Source organism: Corvus hawaiiensis, chromosome 11, assembly GCF_020740725.1.
Source record: "Corvus hawaiiensis isolate bCorHaw1 chromosome 11, bCorHaw1.pri.cur, whole genome shotgun sequence".
Taxonomy (NCBI): domain Eukaryota; kingdom Metazoa; phylum Chordata; class Aves; order Passeriformes; family Corvidae; genus Corvus; species Corvus hawaiiensis.
In genome coordinates this window covers 15,906,315-15,926,749 of record NC_063223.1, presented here as the reverse complement: position 1 = coordinate 15,926,749, position 20,435 = coordinate 15,906,315, and the positions used below count along the sequence as shown (strand labels likewise).

General features: G+C 35.9%; 1 protein-coding gene across 17 annotated transcripts in view; it reads right to left on the bottom strand.

The window, feature by feature from the left end:
• The window catches only part of ERC2 (ELKS/RAB6-interacting/CAST family member 2), a 431,283-nt gene that overhangs the window by 227,337 nt on the left and 183,511 nt on the right, over nucleotides 1-20,435 (bottom strand). For all 17 annotated transcript variants that reach the window (XR_007206019.1, XR_007206020.1, XR_007206031.1 and 14 more), the window contains one exon: nucleotides 11,423-11,558. Coding sequence is in view for 1 of the 17 variants with exons in the window: in XM_048315313.1 (XP_048171270.1) it covers nucleotides 11,423-11,558 (136 nt within the window). In the remaining 16 variants the exon portion in view is untranslated. The remainder of the gene's footprint in view (nucleotides 1-11,422; nucleotides 11,559-20,435) is intronic.

Here is a 20,435-nt window from a genome sequence, read left to right as displayed (position 1 = left end):
CTTCCATTGGTTCATATTTCAAAGATTAATTCTATGAAGTAGAGATACTTTCCAGAAACACACATGCATTTCTACACTAACAGAAGTAGTCTACATAATTTCTTAAATTTATTCTGGATTCATACTATAGCTGACATATTCATATTACAGACTAGATTTTGTTCAATTACATTAAAAAAGGTAGTGGAAAAGTCCTTTTTTTCCCTTGAGAATACATATTCAGTGCTAAATATCTCAAATTTTCATGCAAATACTGAGCTATTTTTCAGCATCCCAACATTCTGAAAAACATTTACTAGCTCACTGAGTTTATTACTGATTACACTTTCCTTTAAAGCACAAATGCTATGGTTACATTCTGCCCAATTTACTGACTTTCAGTCACTATTTGAAACATCTGGCCACCTGTTTTATATTCAAGAACTAGTTTTGGGAACAATAAATTTGAGGGGCAAAAAATAATTAAGAAAACAGATGACAAAACAAAACACAGACCCTATCAGAGACACCAGGATCTTCAGAACCTTGCTGGAAGACACAGCTAAGGTTTCTATGCAGGAAGCTATTAGGTGATGTTTTATATGATAGCTTTCTAGTGTTCTTGTGATACACTTACTTCAGATTGAGAAAAACGAGACAAAAGAGGAGCTCAAGTTACTGGTTATCCTGCTTATAACACTAATTATTTTAGTGTTTATCAGTTTCATAAGAAAAAGGTTAACAAAGCCATCATGGATAAAGGATCAAAGCCTATGTTGAAAGAACAAGAGCCAGACAACAGCCTCTGGGCAATCTTTTCTAATGTCTGTATTAAGAGAAATAATTATATTTGCTAGGACTTGGCAGCCAAATGTTCTTACAAAAGAACACCCAGACAGAAAAGCCAATTTTGACAAGCCTTACAGCTGACTGCAGAAGGACTTTCTCACAAATTACAATTCCCATCAACAGATCAGATGTAAATGATGAATGACAATGGAGTGTTTCCATTTGTACTTGAGATCTGCTTTCTCAATGACCTTTTAAGTTTATTTTTTGTCTGTACAGGGTTTTTTTAATTATTTTGTCTTCACGTGAGAAACCTTTGTCTGACGAGGCAGTGGCAAAAATCAAATTAACTTTACTACAGCCAGGAATTCACCCCATATGCAGGAAAAAACAAAACTCTTTCTTCAAAATGAAGAGACTATAGCACTCATGTGACACACAGTTCACATTGTTATAATGTTCCTTTGAAGTTTAAAAAAACAAAGAGGAGGAGGGGATCACAAACACCTGGCTTTTATCTCTGTCATAACTTCTAGATGGCTAAATTATGGTAGTTCTCAATATGACAAAAGTATGTGACAGCTAAAGAGGAGGTGTAAAATGCTTCTTTCATTATGCCAATATACAACTGTGAAGAGAAACATGACTACCTATGCCAAATAATATTGCTCAATAAAACTTTATGCCACTAAAGAAATGCATTCGAAAAAGCATTTCTAATTCCTGTCACTAAAATATCATAGAAATACAAAGACTAACTTGAAATGCATTTTTTAAATATGAATAAATATTTAAATATATGAATATATATTTAAAAATATATGAAAAAAATTCTGTATTCTGTGCATAGTTGTGGTTCCTCAGATTCAAAGTTAACATTTTCTAGTTCATCTACATTAGACTGATATTTTAAAATAAGTTCATTTTTTTCCCTATTTGCAATTATTAAAGGTGCCATAGAAAAAAACCCCAATTGTATTAATACATTTATTTAGTGAAAACACTGGGATGCAACAATATTCCTAATCTGTCAAGCTTTCTCCAAGGTGTTTGTAGAGCAGTCTGTCAGATGCAGAAAGCTAAACAGACTTTCCCAAGGAAAAGGAGAAATGGAAAAATATAAACAGAAGTAATGGATCAAAGAAATGCTTGTTAAGGACCCTTGCTGTAACTTGAAAGAAGAGCCTTCTGTAAAATTTAATGTACTGCACTCCAGTGTTTGTTGTTGAATTATCTGATTATCTTGACAATTCTGCTTAAAAAGAGCTGCCTCCAAACTGCAAATATCAGTACTCTTCTCTTTATGTGCAGCTATTATTCACCATCCTCGTTTCCCTTGTCTTTCATGTGCTAAACACAAACTTTTGATCACTCACTGGACAAAAAACTAAATCAACTTCACCTGCACTAAGTACCTCAATCACTAACAATTCATTAGCAAAAATTTTAGTATCATGAGTAGAACATTCTGAGTCAGCAGTTCAGGCAAGTAAAGGGAATATTGGATAGACAAAGTCTGTGCTCCTTACTGGTGCCATCAACCATCTGGGAACCTTGCACAAAACCTTTATTTCTTATGCCTCAATTTCATTCAATATATGACTTACACATCTATTCTTTAGACACTCTGAAATCTATTAATAAAGCCTGTTTTTTCAAATTTGGGAGTTCTTAATTTAACACTGATTTTTTTTTTTTTTTCCTTTTTTTTACCTTACAATGAAATTTGGCCCTGGAATTTTCTACTGAAGTGTCTCACATGAAAGCTTCTCAGAGCAAAGATGGGGTTACAATAAATAATTTCCAAGGTAGGAGTGTTCTAGACAAGATTAGATAATGAAGGTTCTTCGCCTCCCTTCTCCTTCCAGTCTGTACACAACGGAGCCTGTAAGTAATACTGTATAAGGCCATTCCAGAACACTCATAATGAGAGGTAAGTATAAATCTGGCTTCTTAACAACCAACCAAAATAGTTCTACTTGGACTTACTCAAGCAGAACTTTTCTTGCTGACCAGATGTATTAGTAACAGACTTCCAAATGATCTATGGAGAGTGACAAACAGCAGCAGCAGCTCTTACTGGTTACTCTTACTGGTAAACACGAGACCAAATTATGGAACCAGGTAGAAATCTGAGCTTGATGCAAACCACAGGAAGGTTTTTGAAAACCTTTTTATGTTTTCATCCAGCCTATCAAGCTTTCAGCAAAAATGTTATAGCTTGTGTATAAGCTACAAATGTAAGAAAGTATATGGAGGGAGTTTGCACAGAATTTAGGTAATTGGTTGTATTCTTAGAACGTATCTACTTTTTTGCTTCTTTATTACAGGAAAACAGCTTTCACTTGCAGTAATTGAAAGTGAAAAATCTATAGGTGACATTTTTAAGCAATGTTCAAATTGGAAAATCTATGCTAATACTAATTTCCATTACACTTCTTTTATATTATGGGGTTAAACATCATATATTGAAGGAAGCTGCACAAGTAGGGTCAGGAATTTTATTGCAATTTCACTTTGTAGAATTTCAATCTAAATCATTGCTTTTGTCATTGACTGTAATTTATGTAATATAGAGTGTTTAAATACATAATTTAGTAAAATATTAGATGAGCTATAACTCAATGTAAAAGTTAAAAATGAGCTATATGTGGAATGCTATATTGGACAGTCATGTGCTGAAATACTAACATCTAATATAATGAGGTTATTGATGTAGAGTTGACATATAACTCGATTTGCAGATGCCCTACTGACTAACCTTTTGCAACTATATCTCAGTGTAAACCTGTGGTAATTATTGCTGGGTAGGGAGAGTTGGTTTAACTGAACTATTTCTTTTGATGCATGTGAATGGAATTGCCCCCTGGAGACTACAGGGGTCCTGCATGTGTGAGTTATTACATATTGAGGGGGAGAAAAAGAAGTTGTATCACATTAAATTTTTTCTGTTTCCTATTGTTGCAGTTTTGTTTTTTCCAACAACAGCTTTTCCTTGCAGTGCCTTGCCATATATGCTCTTTTCAACTAACAAAGCACATAGTAGAAATAACTGATTTTATTTAAACATCGAAGTACTTGTCAATAGTTGCACTTCACAGATTTCTGAATAACTACAAATCTAGAAGTCCACATTTCATTCTTGGGTAACTTAAGCTAGTGAATTAACATTACACAGACAATACTGAAAAACATTAAGTTTCTGACTTAACTGTAGAAACTGAGAAAGATGAGAAAGTCGGTATTCAGACTTTCTGATATGGAATACTCTACAAGTCTTTGTAATAGTGCAAAAAGTGCATTAAAAATTATACATAATATTCTGTTATACTGTGTACTTGCATAAAACCCCAAAATTAATAGATTGTGATATTTCTAAGAATAAAAACTATGTTATTTTATACTTACTTGTATAATGGAATACACTAGTCAAAAGAAAGGATATGACAACTACATAGAACAGTTTTGCTGATAATGCTTTGCCCAGTACATTTTTTTTTCCATATTATATCTGGTTAAACCAACACAGCACAGAACACTGCATGACTTCTGTCAACCCACCAATTATGACAAAGGAAAAAAATTTAAGAGGCTGTGATTCTAGTAGAAACTGATCTGCAAGTGAGATTTTCACATGTTGTCTATAGGGACATTTTATAACAGGAGTGGTTTTGGCTTCTGGGGATTACACTGCACAACGAAAACAAATGTCAAAGTAAATCCCCCAAAAAACCCACTTCTGGTATTGATCCTCAGACCTACCAATCAACCTTCCTGCCCTCCGTAGATTCTCAAATACCTTTCTTCATCTGAAACCTTTTAGAAATATTTACTTCAACGTAATCTTAAACTACTGGCTGAAGTTCAACACACGCTTCAGCAACACATATGGAATTTATCTATACGGAACTGCCACAGGCCAAGGAAGGAAAATTCCTAACTGTCCATCCATGTTTACAATCTGAATTTATATTTATATTATGTTGGAAATCTGAAGGTAAGTACACTAGCTGTGTCTTCCACAGTCTTACATGTGTTTGAGTGGATTATCGTGACATTTGTAAGTATGCATATCTAATCGGGTAATAATTTTTTAATATATTGTACTACAGCATCACAGATTTACTCATTTTTTTCTATTTCCTTGTCTTCACTCTGAGTTGTGGGGTTTCTATAGAGTCATTATCAATGAGTACAGAACAGACTTTTGTTAAATGTCTATTAAAAATTTATGTTCAGCTCCACGAAAATAACCACTTCAAGAAGATGCAATTCCTGCCTTTTTCCTAGATACTTACAAGAGAAAAAAAAAAGTTCCCTGAATTGGGTGAAGCTTATAATATGCTACACATTTTGCTGAAGGCTGGACATTTTTGAGCTTGTAGTTTCTACTACACACTATCTTGGCAAAATCCACCCACAATTAGAGAAGCAGAGAAATACCAAAGAAGTACCCATGAACACATCTCTGCTGCTCACAATTGTGCAATCTCCTAAATTCTCTCCATTTTCTAGTACATAACTCTTGCTTTATAAGGGTGAAACTATCTGATATGTACATGAACACTCATTTTCTTACAAATTGACTGAACTTCATCTTAACCACTCAAATACAAAATTTTACAGTCCCCAAAGAAACTATAGTTTGAAACATACAATACCATATGCTAGTTTTCAGGCATTAAAATGAAGAGAATTATGTTGATATGTTAGAGAAAACTGGCATAAAATATTGACTTTCACATTTCTTCATACGTTCATTCATTAACTTCATAGACTATACAGAGAGAACTTAGCCAAAAAAATTTCAAAAATTGCTCACTTGCACTTGAAATCAACTCACTTATTAAAAAGTATTTGCAACAGCTTGAACAAATATATCCAGTCCCAAAAAGAAACCAAACAATTTAGTGCAAAACTTAGGAAATAAAATTGTTACTGAAATTATTTCTGTATGGGCTACAATAGTAAAGAGAACATCTACAACATGAGATGATCACAGTCTTGAATCTTAAACATCAGATGCATCATTACACTTCTGTTTTAATTGTAGAAAAGTTTTGGTAAAATAAGATTTTAACTCACTACAACTATAATAGAAATTAATTTATATTCTGCATTTTCCCCAAACAAGGCCATGGGTACTTTTACAGGAGAACTTAATTCTCTGTCGCTTACCCCATCTTCTGAATTTGTCACTGAACTGGCTCCAATAAACAGCTTAGACAAGGATTGAAGGGCTTGATGTAGCTGACTCTTATGCAGACTAATAAAAAAGCTAGGTTTTGTTTCAAAATATCCCTATCTGATAGCAGAAATCTTAGGGAGAAGGAAGATCTTCACAGGCATTGCAGGCCATATCTTATCCTTCCTCTTGTCTCTGAACACATTTCAAAAATCTATCTAAAATATATCTCATCTGCGTGTTCTGATTGCTCACATTATTAAGAAAGGAAAATCAAGAGTGGTCACCTCGTTCCCCTCAACCTCTGCCCACAACCAAATGAGAGGCACCGAGCAATTCTGCAAATCCACACATCAGAGCTAGACCACACCTTACAATTCACACACACACATTGTGGAAATCACAGGAGCGGTGCAAATAGGGAAAATCCCCATCTTACCTCTATCTTCTGCCCTGCAAAAATTACCAGCTTTCTATAGACAGAAACACACAGAACCCCTAAACACTGAGAATTATTAAAGCTGTCCAGAAAGATATAGGTCTACCTTAGGATGGATGCTAAAATTAGAATTTACTTTTAATACAATAGCTCACGATTTTGACCTCTTAAAAGGTTGTGCTTTGTCACTGCATATGAATTTCAGCACTACTAATACAAAGCTGTGTGTTTATGCAATGAATTCTCCCCTGCCTTGTGTCAGCTCCATACACTAATGCCTGTCTGCATAGCAGGCAGGACTGCTTCCTCTGTCTCTGCACTGATTACACTGCTCTGTTCATTTTTGTTTGCAAGACTTCATCTCACAGCCTAACTTCCTCTTTTTATTAATATTATACTATCAAAGCTTTCGAGACAATGCAGTAGGAAATACACTGCATTAAGAGAAGTCACAGTAAATTCATAGTAATGGCAGGTATACCTCTTGTTTAGGCCATGCTATTTTATAAGACACAAAAATAACGTACAGCAATGTGCAACGTGTTGGGTCTATTTTGTATTTTTAGAGTTATCATGGAGTTGAAAATTATATGGTGAAGCACACAGTGACAAATAAAGAAACAAATCCAAGGTTAAGGATTCATGCTGACTAGCTGTGAAATCTCTTGGGAGCTATTTTCAGTGATTAAGACATCACAGATATTCACATGGCAAGAATCAGAAAGCAGTAATATTAACTAGCCAGTTTTTTCAACTCTTTTGACAGGACTTCCTCCTGATCATGTTTTATTCATTACTTAAGACCAAACTTCCAGCCAGTATAGAGTTATTGGAAAACTGGAACGCTTGCCTTGCCTCACTGCATCCCATGAAAAAGCATGACTGACAAGCTGAACTCTCTTTAAAAAGTGAGCTATTTACACCTGGGAAACGTATATGTGTACACAATCTGTTCCACAGTACTGCAGGCATAAACCATTGATCAAGCTGCATCTATATGACATTTGAAATCAATGAGAACTACACATTGTCTCACTCAAAAACAATATTGTTACTGAAATATCTCTTTTCCGCATGTGGATTTCCAGCCAAAGAAAACCCAAGCTACCTCAAAGAGAATTGTGACAAATTACCCAAACATTTAAAACATAAGGAGAGTCAAAAACTTTGCCAGAGAGATGAACTGGAAGAAAGGGGGGAAACACCCAGAAGCTGTGCAGATCAGGGCACAATAGGGTATTAAACTCACTAACTTTTATTCAGGTTCATCCCTGCACTTTTTTTGTGACACGTATGCATTGGACAGTTTGCACAAAATTTCCACAAAGAAGTGTTTCTAGGCTTAGATCACTTATTGAATTGATATATTACATCTATGAAAAGCATAATCAGACAAAAGTGTACATTCAATTCCCTTTGAGGCTATGTCATGAGACACATAGGAATATTATTAGTGCACCCTCTCATTGCTTACTCTAGAGAAACAAAAAGACTTTGTTGTTGTTATTACAGCAGATTTGAAAATCAGAATCAAAGCCAAATGCACTCAAGTTCTCAGTGTTATGCAAATGTTTCCTTTCCCAATTCTACTGAGGTACCAGTGTTACTGGAAGAAATATATTCCATGCAGAATCAAGAAAAATTAATCTCAGGGAATAAACAAGTCTCACATCTCTAACGTTTCAAGATCCTGCAAAGAGACTTGAAGAATTACTCACAAATCTATGACATGATATCTGTATAGTTTTTAGGTCAGTGTTTCTCAAAAAGGCTTATCATTTTTAAGACTGACAAAAAAAAGAGAGAAAAATGAAGGCATGAAAAATGAAGACACCATTCTCAAAAAAATTCATGATAAAGTGTTCAAGGTCCAGCTCTCCTGCTGTGATGCTTTATGTAATATATGACCATCATGTCTGGCAAGATTCGCACAGGTCTGCCCTTGATTTGTGTTAGGAAAAAACAGAAAACCTCACAACTATTCTCCATTCCCAAGAATTAATCTGGCTTCCTGATGTTTCCAATTTTACAGTGATCCAAAGAACCTCCCAAAACCACACCTGAAGCATCACTCACAATTAGAGGATAGCTGAGGGAGACCAAAGTGAATTCCCTCCCCAGGCACCCCAGAGCACTCTCCATCACAGCAGTGGCCCCGGAGTGCTGTGAGATGGGGCCACCAGAGACTCAAACTTGCCCTGCAAGCATGACACTGGGACATGAACCAGCTTTGAGATGCTTTTACCTGAAAAGATTGTGGTAAGTGTCACCAATACACATGGTGCTACAAGCCTCAGGAATTATCACATACTGTTGAAGCTTCCAAGAAACTACAGACTTCTGAACCTCTTCACAGCCATCAGAGAGCAGGTGAACAGCTAAATGGGTACAGCTTCAGCCCCTACATGAGCTGTACAGAATGGGTGGCACTTGACAGCTTCGGTTTGCCCTGAGCAGCTCCTGAATGGTCCATGGACAATCGTTCTCACTCTCTTATTTCATCTTTTCCACTACTTCTGCAAAGGGACTGAGACTTGGCTGGAGTAAATGTAATTTGACCAGTGTGACTGCTCTTCAATTCTCAGCTGAGCTTATCACAGCCAGGCAACAGCCAGCTTATCACAGCTAGCCAACAAATACAGTCATTACATCAGGCCAGAGAATTTTAGGATACACTTTTCCCCTAACAGCTCAATACATCATTCACAAATGTAACAAGTACACTGTAGACACAAGCACTGTGTCTTATAAATGCAGGGTGTTTCCACTAAAAGCAGTAGAAGTTATTATGAACAGTAAGAAAAGGTGGTCAGATCCCTATGGTTTACTAAGATGTTAATTAAACATTTATTGAAATACCAACTAATATTGTTTTTAATTAGCAGATGCATAGTACTACAAGAATTTTTTTCAAAGTATACCATGTATCTCACATCATTTGTCTCCCCAAAAATGCTGCCTCATTTAAATCCTTAGATCACTGCGGTTACTTTTTACACAACTCCATGAATGAGGAAAGGCTGTCTTAGAAAAATTATGAAAAAAATTTCCTTTCTATACGAAGGCTAATTGACTGGAGCTTTAGAATTTGTTTGGCTTTTCAACCAGTCAATCACCTACTTATCAGATTCATATAACAAGACTCGATGCTCTCACCTAGCATTTGTAATTACCTTACACATATAAAACAAATAAACTACCAGTGAAAAACTTTAAACCAAAATACTTCCCTATCAGCAGAATAAATGTACATCAGAGTCATGTCACCTGCACTGTGACATGACTATTCAATGTCAGAGTATTTACTTTATTTGCAAGATTCACTACAGTGTTTTTGTAGAGCAATAAAACCTCCCAAAATCATGCAATCCCAGGGAAACCTCAAGCTAACATGCATTTTTCAGCATTAAGAAATGCTTGAGAAGAAATAAGCCAAGGAAATGTGGAAATCTTTGACACAGGAAGTACAACAACCAGTTATGGTAGCTGATTGCCAGTATGGCAGAGAAGGCAGGATTATCCCTACCAGCTATCCAGCAGCACAGACAACCAAGACTCCCTTTCTCCTGCTGTTCTTGCAGCTACTGGGAATGTAGAGCACCTACTGATAGGCAGAGGCAGCTGAGATTCTCTCCTTTTCACTTTCCCAGCAGCTCAGCAAGTGAAGGATGGGCCACAACACACACCAGATATATATATATATACACACACATATATATATATTTTACTGAAAGTAAAATGTTGAAGTACATCATATAAAAATACTGACATTTTAAGGCATAGTAACAAGAAATACCAGTTCTTGGTTAACTGGTTTTCATAAATGGTTCTCAGTGTACAGATGCTTTACAGGAAGTGAACGACACAGAAGAGCTATACACCAGATGGGGTATTTTCTTTCTAAATTCAAGCCATTCAGCCTCACCACCTCCATTTGGTATACCGATTCTCATCTCATGACTAGAAACCTCCAGGTATAGCAGTTACATCAAAGATCCTGAGAATGGCTTCTATTCTCTAGTTACCACCCCACTGTAATAGATTTCCAAAATAATACTGAAAAAATAAGCTTAATTTATTCTCTTTACTGAACCACTGTAATTACAAGTAGCTGTTCAACACCGAAATTTAATTTTGATCTATCATATTGTCAGACCAAATCCTTCACAAGCTTTTATTGCTATACCACGTGCAGTGGAATGCATGGTGATGCAATCAGTATGTAATGACCAAGGCTGTAAAGTAAATGTAACACTGCACAGATGCATAAATAATGTATCATTTCCTGAACTTGGTTCTGACATAAAGCTTCACCAACACAAGCCTAAAGAGAGATGTGGTGTTAATTTTTCCATTTTGCATATAGGAACACATGAGAAATACAACCATATGAAGCATGAGAAGGTCAAATTCCATCCACTGGAAATTTTCCAGGAACACATTATATTAACCAGATCAAGGCAAAATTGATATTTTGCACTGTAAATTGCCTATAAACACTGGGCATTGAGACATTGATGTTGTCAACAGAAATCAGCACTTCTTTTCCTGGTTTTTCACAGTCAGATCTCAGAGAGTACTTTTTAAGTCAAGCATCAAATTTGTGGCCTTGAACACAAGTTCCCTGGTATGTAATGTATCACTTAAACAGATCAGCTTAAGAACACTAATTTCTCAACCACTGAACTCAGTAACTCACAAACTGTAGAAATTCTCCTGGAGTAAGTCTCAAAGTCTCTCTGAAATACAGAAGAAATATACAAATACCTTTTCTTTCCAACTGTAAGAAAAAACAGTTGCTGGTGTAGTAACTATGCAGAGGTCTTCAAATTCTATTGGTTTTTTCCTCACCCTAAATAGTAAATATTTCATTGATACAACTGAGGTGAGCAGTGCACTCTCTGGTAGAAGAGGAAGGAGCCATCAGCTCTTTGTGGGAAGAGATTCATTACACATTCTGGAAGACACACAGTGGAACAGAAGTGTATTTTCTTTGACAGCTTTAAAAAACAACTGAAAAATAAACTCACTTGTAAATGTTGGGAGTTGTCCGTCATGTTGTCCTCTCGCCTACGAACTTCTTCCAACAGCTGTGCATTCTTCTTTTTCTCCAATTGCTGATTGTGCTTCAGATTGGCAACCTTCTTGCTTTGGTCCTTCATATGTCTAAGAATTGCACACACACACCCATTAGTATTAACAACTGCAATCACTTCTCTCACAGTAGAGATTAATTTTGTGACTACAACACAGGACATCAACTCTCCAACAGATACGAGTACTCCAAGTATCAGTTGTAGCAATAAAACTTCATCTTGTTCTCAAGATGGCATTCCAAACCAGCTTTCAGATTATACAGTGGTAAAGCAATTATTTGGGCTTACAAGATTTTTCCCTTTTTATGATTTGCTCACAAAAACTCATACATATTCTGAGCTCTATACAGGAAATTGTTGACAGAGGGAGATTATCCAACAATCCTTACTCAGTGCACTCAGGAACAATAAGGGCTTCAAATAGTATTAATTTCAAAGGAAGCAGAAGTTGAAGGTGACGACTAATGTATGTTGCAAAATTCTATTTTTATTCTATTTTATTTAAAACCTGGACTACAAATACAGTGTTTAGGAGGATTAAAGTGTGATGGGCTAGAAGGTCGGGTCATAAATATGACATGACGAATAAAGGATGCCTTTACAAATAGCTTTGTATGTGACAAAAACATTTCTATCATTTTTAATAATGGGACTACTTTCTACAAAAGATAAACAACAAACAGATTTATGAGCCATTCCTAAGAAAATGAAACAATCTTTGCCACCATTACATGTTTTCTTTTGTTAAGACTGTATTAATTAAAAAAACCCTAATTGTTTCAATATTTAATTATCTTTTATTGTGGATGTTATTAATTAAGTTACCAGAAGCATTTCTGAGACTTAGCATACACCTTTTTAAGAAAGAAGGCAAACTAATTTTGCCTAGTAGGTAATGACAACATCTCCTTGCAGTAATACTTCCTACCTGCTTGAATTCTTAGATATTATTTTCTAGACTTTCTTTGACTTGAAGGAATTTGTTCCCTTTTATCTATAAAAAATAAAAGTCACGTGCAAATTCCTAATGAGATCTACTCACTAATCCTATTGTGGCAAATGAAGAGAATATTATTCAATGTCCAAAAGGACTACTGAAAATCCCTCCTTTGCTTTCACATCAGAAGCAGTGAAAAAAAGTTATAGAATACATTTCTTGCACAGATTTTATTATACTAAAGAAACTGGGTCATTCAATATTTACTTCTATTATTGGAATCTTTGTCCTACCAGTGTTTTTTTTTCACTATTTATTTATACTGAAAAATTAAGAATTCATATGCAATCAATAAATGTGCCATGGTATTAAAAATTCCTAAAAGACACTTCATCAAAAAGTAAGTATGGCACATAAGAGAAAATCTAGTCAATTATAACTAAAGAAAAACTAAGTGCAACTTGCCCAGAAAAAAAAAACATATACAACTGGCTCAAATATAGATTATTTGCTTGCAACTCCAAGTGAAAATCAGTTCCCTGTCATGAGTCTGTCCCATAATTGTAAGCACAAACTTACTCAGCATAAAACCAAAATGAATATTGGAAAAAAACTACTTCCACAACTTCATATATAAACATATTTGGCAGGAATTTTGGTGGTGCAATATGGCTTTGTGCTGTTAAAACATAAATTGGTTTCCAATCTCATGTGGAGTAAATGATAAATTCATGTAAGTTTAAACTCTGAAAGAAGTTCAATTTTATGCCAATGCTAGCCGCTTCTTTCATCACCCCTCCCTCACACAACTTCCCATTTCAGCTTTTGTCTAATGCCACACTGAAAAGCAGAACATGGTAAAGCTGCAGAGGAAAACATCTGGTGCCTGTGATATGCAAAATCTTGAAGAGAAGGAAATAAAAGAAAGCTCTGTCATGGACTCTCTTTATTCCACAACTGGCTACATACCTATGGAAATGAAAAGGCTACAGTTAAAAAGCCCAGCTGAGGAATTTTCTTTTAGGCCTGCATTACATGTACTGGGGGAGTTCATTGCAGCAAATAAGTACAAAAACATATTCCCCACCAGCTTTTTTTTTTAAATATCAAATATAATCCTTGGCCAAGTAGAATTTTTGAGCTGCTTGCTCTGGAATATTTTCATGTGACTCTTCTGTTTCTAAAATGCTTTTGAATAAAATAGAAGATTAGGATAAGTAAACAATATGCATGAGAAATAGAAAAATATTTGGGAATAGTACCCAATCAGCATAAAATAGCATATGCCATGACCATAGAGGATATATGAAAAAAAATCCACATAGCTTACCAGTAGCTATGCTGATATGAATAGTTGACTCTACATTACTCTTTATCATGTGGAATTCATTTCATGTGTTCTGCTACACTGCTTGAATTTAATGCTCTAAGACCACAAAATTCATTAGACAGAATAAAATGAATAAAGGACTACTGCTTAAGACAGAATAAAATGAATAAAGAACTACTGCTTAAGACATGTGTCTTTAAAATCTGAAGTGTGTGTTGTAGGGGTCTGGTCAGTAGAATTCCTCTTACCATCACAAGTTAATAACTTTCTGCTAGCGCAGCATTTTCTGATAGTGTTATTGCCCCTGAGCAGGAAGATGAAATCCACAGCTCTCTGATTTTCCACATTGTTATAGTTCATTTTGAAGTCAGTCACCTATTATCTTTTAGGGTTAATTTTATTATTATTATTATTATTATTTATCTACTCTCTTTTAGGTTAATTCTTTAATCTCTGAGCCAGACATTACAGTCATCTCAAGCTAGTTATTAACCAACACTCAGCTGCATTTGTGATTTTACAAACTTCACAGAACTGGAAAACCAGGCTACAAACGAACTCTAAAGCACCCAAGTCCACAGTACACTGAAGTGGTGCCAACACTATATCTGGATTAAAGAAATGATGTTCTGAGCTCGTAAACATTTAAGCAACAAAGCAGACTGAAAAGCAGCGTAGATGACTAACTCTTTGCACAGAGCTTTATCTTGGCCAAACATTAAAAAGTAGGATTAATGACAGTTTTTCAGATAACAAATTTACATGTGTTTGTGTTGTGAGGGCTAAAGCCAGTCAGCAACTGCTATAAAATATCTAGCAGCTTAGGAACAAAAAAGAATTCAGAGTGAAACTAAACTGTCTTGAAAACAGATCTAGAATATAAACACATCTTGAATGGTTTATAATAAAAATAAATTTTAAAAAAATTTAAAAAGTAAATAAGTTCTGTTCTGTTCCAGTATTATAAATTGAAGGATGTTATAGGCATCTCCTAGCTCATTTGGTAATTCAATATCAGAGAAGCAGTATTCAGCAAACACCCATGCCACATAAATACTAGATGCCAATAATATTGGAAGTTAATAAAGAAGAGATGAACACCAGGTAAAAGAAAAAATTCTAAATAAAACCTTAGTATTTTAGTAGATTAGACATTCTCTCGCTCCTAAAGAAGAGAAAAAGATGGTATAAAGTAACATACCTCTCTAGAAGCTACCTTACTACTCATTAAGTTTATTAATTTCTTATGCCTAGATCAAGACATTGCTCTTAACTAATATTCATTCACCTTAGATATGCTACTCCATAAAAATCAGCCCCATTCCTCTTCCTGCATGTTTCTGACCTGGGATAATTTTTTATCATCTTTCTCAACACATACTGTGGACAATGCTCTACAGTCATTAATGTGCACCTCGACTGGGCACTAGACATAAAATCAGGTATCTAAATGACAGGATTGCCACACCTCTGTTTTCCTCAGCATCCAACAATTTTTTGAGAAAAGTGGCCTCAGAATGCCAGCACTGGAGTCAACAGACTGCAGCAGCTCTGACTTCTCATACTGCTCAAGAACTATCATCTGCTAAATATTTAGATACACTCAGAATATCATAGATCCAAGCAAGACAGAAAAAAGGAAAAGACAAAAAATTCTCAAACAGCCCTTTAGCTTTATCTCTTATGAAGTCCAGCCCAAAGAACTTAAGAGTCCATCAATCTTCCTGGGCAAACAGCAAGATGCCCTTACCTCAAATGCACTGTTCATTCTATTTCATCTTTTAACTGAAATGTCTTTGTAGCAAACAGACATCAGTGCCACAGAGACCCAGACCCTTGATCAGCAGAAAGATAAACAGCAAAACAGTAGCAGCACGTAGTTCCTGCTGGTACGAATATAACTGTGATGACTACACTTTAACCATGTTTGGGGCTTTTTCTTGTTCTGGAGTAGCACACAAATTGATCTCGTAGGTCTAACTATAGGATATTTAATTCCTTCAGTTCAACTTTTTAAGGCAAATATTAAACACTAAGTTTCTGCATATATGTGAGTAGCATTCAGATTTTATTTTACAGTAGTGTGTGTTGTCTAACCTCCAATGCTTTCATCTCTGATAGCTATAGAAAATCACACTATTTCATTAAATTCCCTGCTTTAATTAGCCACCTGGGTACCTTGGCCACAAAGCTGGTAATGTCAGCCAGAAATAAGTGTTACATGTTAGTATAGCCTTTACTCTATTTCATAAAGGTTTTTTTTCCCCCCTCAAAGCATCCAAAAAATGCAGACATGCAAAATACTCCCAAGAGAAAAATCTGTAACATTTTCTAAAGGAATATGTCTCTGCAATAATTTTAATCACTTTAAATAGCATTTCAATGGGACCAGCTGTCTGCAAGTCAATCAAAGAATTCTCCAGTGTGCAAGGAAGCTGTGCTCCTCAGCAGACAAAAGATAACAAAATCAGAGCACAAAGAATGTTTTCAGGGAAACAAGCAAAAATAGAAAAAAAACCAACCCCAAACCAAGCCAACTATATCTATTTTATGAAATACAATTTAGTCAAAACAAGTAAGCTATGTAAAATAAGAAATTCTCAAAAATGTGTTTTAAAATTCAATATAGTACTCTTATTTTAAATAAACAAACACCTTCACCCATTGTTCTAGGAAGGCACTGGGTAGAATATTACCATCATCATTACTTGAAAAAAAGTATTTTTGTTTTTAACAGATCATCTCTTTCTCCTTTATAAATAGCCCACACCTTTACAAAGAATTCATGTATGTGAGCAGTGAAACAAATCTTATCATTTTACTAGGCACTCTGGGTCTCCACAGCTAGTCATGCAGAAGACCTGATCCTGTAAATCCCAACCACGTGAACATCCATTCCAAATTACATTACTTTAGTAGGACTCAGTAGAAATATTCCTAGCAGTTCAGTTCTCACTGTCTTAAGAATGAGAGTCTCTGCAGGTGCTTCACTGAATCATGACTAAACCAGCATAAGGGTAATGCTTCAAAATGTAGGTCTAACTTCATTGAAATCCAAAAGCTAGAATTCTGTTAAGATGTAAGCAAAGTTAAGTACTGTTTCTGGCACTTTCATGGAATTAAAATGCACTTGCTACTAACTATCTCTAAACCCGAAAAACAAAGATGGGCTGGCGCTAATAGACTACAAACACCACAAGAGATGTTAAGAGGGGTATTGACAGACACATTCCTGACACAAACAAGGACACTGTTTATTCACTTAGAGCCCAGAGACTGATTTTTCTGTAGAAAATAGATATTACCATGGTAAGAAAACCTCTACTTGTGATATGCTGAATTTTTAATATAACAAAGAAAAAATTTTAATATAACAAAGAAAACATATCTTGAACAAAGGCAATGTTTTCTAAAACAAAGCCCTCATGCTTGACTGCTGAATTAATAAGTTAGACTATAGTCACTGTAAGTTTTATAATATGGTAATAAAAAAACTAATCAGTGACTTTCTGTGCTGTCATTTGCATTTAAAACTTTCATGTTGGTTTTTTTTTCAATCAAGATCCTATAACCTAAAGAATTATTAGTGTCCAAAATATCTTCTAAAATCTAGTATCTCCTTATTCTTAGCTTTTCTTATTTTCCTTTTGTTAACTAATACAATTATCACACTGATACCAAATTAAATACCTTAAATGAATAAACAAAAGCAGCTATCCCAACCATTAAGAAATTAATTGGTCTATCAAATTTTAACATTAAAAGCAGAAATACTCCTACAGCCAAAGACCCTTTAAAAAGCTCACAGATTAATACAGACCACTACATATGCACGGGGGAGTAAAGTGTTTTGAATGCAAACTTCTTAAAGGAGAAATAATAAATAAACAAGTATTCCTTGGTTTTGTTACACATACTCAAAAGAAAACAAACAAAACCAAGAAATGTTTACATGTCTATTTTCATAAAGGCCACATCACTTTGGAGGAATACTTCATTCCCAGATCTCAATGAATTTCTTTCTTTGCCTATCTGACTAACCTATTGCTAACCTATAAAAAAACAATCCTGTATATCCTGTCACAGGATTGCCCTCCTTGCCTTCATTATTCCAAAGCAGAAAATCCAGCAGACCTTATTCCCTCTCTTTTCCTTTTCTCTATGAAAGAACTATATCTTCCCCTCTCTATTTCCCACTGAAAAGGAGCAGGAGCAAGACTTCAACTCCCTTTACAATTGCTTAAACTCCTAACCTGTGTGACAACATAACCTGTGACCCCACGGCTGACCCTGTGACAAAATTTCATTTTTACAGTTGTGCTATTTGATCTTGTAACTAAAAAAAAAAAGTATTCTACAGTGACATAAAGGGAAGTAGCTTGGCTTCCCTAGCATGTCTATTATCATCTGGGATGAGAAAGAAAACTTGAGTGGATGCCTCCTGGAGAGACAGGAAAATGTTACCAGCCCATTGCTGGATCCCCCCGTTACCAGGATGGCTAACAGGACATTAAGACCTTCCCACAGGAAAGAAACTTATGAAAAATAAGTAAAATTTTGTTGCCTTTTGGGGAAGAGACTTTGGAGGCAGGTAATTCTCCCCGGTTAACCTTGGCTAAACTGACTTTATCTTATAAAATAAAGGCCACTATTTTCCACATGCCTGAGAAAACATTATCACAAGAAATTAATATAATCTCTCACTGAAGAAGAATGCTTGCTCTTCTTTCTGCCATTCACCTGGTGCTGAGACTATGGCAAACTCCATGTCACAGTTCATCTACACACCAGAGCTGGGAGGTACCCCTCTGTGCTGTCTTTGATAGAAAGAACTGGAAACCAAATGACCAGCACAAACATGGGACAAAAAAAAAGTCATCCAAACCAAATAATATTTTTAAAATATCTAAAAAAAAAATATTAATTCCTATATCACTTATTCTCTAGTTGAATGCAAAAATTCCATAATTCCATCAGAATTAGCAGCTAAGATAAATGAATTTTAGTATAGTCAGTGTTTTCATTACACTTCCAGCTCCTATTACTGATGGCTTACATAGCTGCTTCAGTTTCACCCAAAGGAGCAGGCCTGCCCACAGAGATCTGTAGGCCTCAATGAAACCCTTCTTCCCATCCCCTTACACTCCCCCCTTTAAATATCATTATTTCAATTGCTTGAAGGCTGGCTTCAGGTTTCTTAATACTCACATTATGACAATTTTTCAGCGAGACAATTACTTTGCCTCCAAATGCACCACAAAACACTATTATTGTCCTGGGACAGCCAAGAACTCTGCCTGGTAGAAATAAAGCAAGTGTCACAGAAGTCACTGAAACATTTCTCACCTCAAAGACAGAAACGTGGGAAGAAGGGTTTACCTAACACAAAATCTGGGAAGTTTTCCAAAATCTTTATTTAAGAAGTGTTTAGTCTGACACAGTTCCCTCATAAGCCCTGGAGAGACGGTAGAAATATCCACATGAGGATAATGCATGAATGAAAGAGACGTACGAAAATCCTGTTCCAAACTATGGTTCATGTCACTTTGTTTCAACGCAGATCTGCACTGAAACCACTGAAACTCCGACCCCGTGCATTGCACTGCTGTCTTCCTCAGCACATTCCTGCTGGATGACACTCTACATGAACATGTGTGAAATTTGTACCAGAAGACTCATCTGTCACACATCTCTCTCGTACACCCAGGATTGTCGTGCTTTTTCTTCTGATCTCCTTCTTTAAAAGAAAAAAAGAAAGCGCTGCTGATGACAGCACACTAGATGAGAGGGATATTTGATCTGATTTAATACAGCAATTGCTTGCTCAGCTATTTTATTAATTGAGACCATTAGCAATAACTGTAAGCAGTTACTGGAAATCATTTGTTGCCTGAAATTTGCAATCAAGGAGTTGCAGCCCTGCTACTGCTCCATCAGCTCCTTCCCAGCTGTAGTCCAGAAAAGCTTTTTTCTTTAAAATACCAAACAAACAAAGCATCTCCACACAAACAGGGAAAAAAAGCTCCACCACCTCCTGACTCTTTACAGTTTTTCTCTACATCCTACTGCTCCACAGCATGTCCAGCCCAGCCTGACAGCAATCAGGATCACACCTCCTCTGCAGCACTCCATGTTTCATTGCAATTTCCTTCTGGATCAAGGCTTCTGACTGCAACTCCTGGCTCACCCTAGAAGTTCTCAGGATCAATCCAGCCATTACCATTCAATACATAAATCAAGCTTTCCATACTTTTGCAGTAACTTCTTCAGATGTTCAAATAAATCAGGTACACTTTGTATGCCTCTTGTTTAGACATACCAACTTCCCCTTATTATAAATCCGGAGCAGAGCACAATCACGTTGCCCAGGTATGCTGCTCCTGCATTGTGAAAGCAAACAATATGAGTGGAAGGAGCAGTTCCACCAACAGCCCAATTCCTAAATTTAGTGCCCCTGTCTCTTTTCAGTCACAGCTTTTTGAGGGTAAGCTGTGCTATCTCACAATGATTCTTCACTCACACACCCCTCCACCAAGCACAGGGAATCCTGACAGCTTTGAGCCCAGGCAGTCACCAAGCTCCCCAGGGAGTGCTCTGGGGCTACTTTATTCACAGGTTCAAGAGGTAAAGGAATCTGCCCTTTGGATCTTGCCCCTGAGGAAAACTAGTGGAGGCAGCAG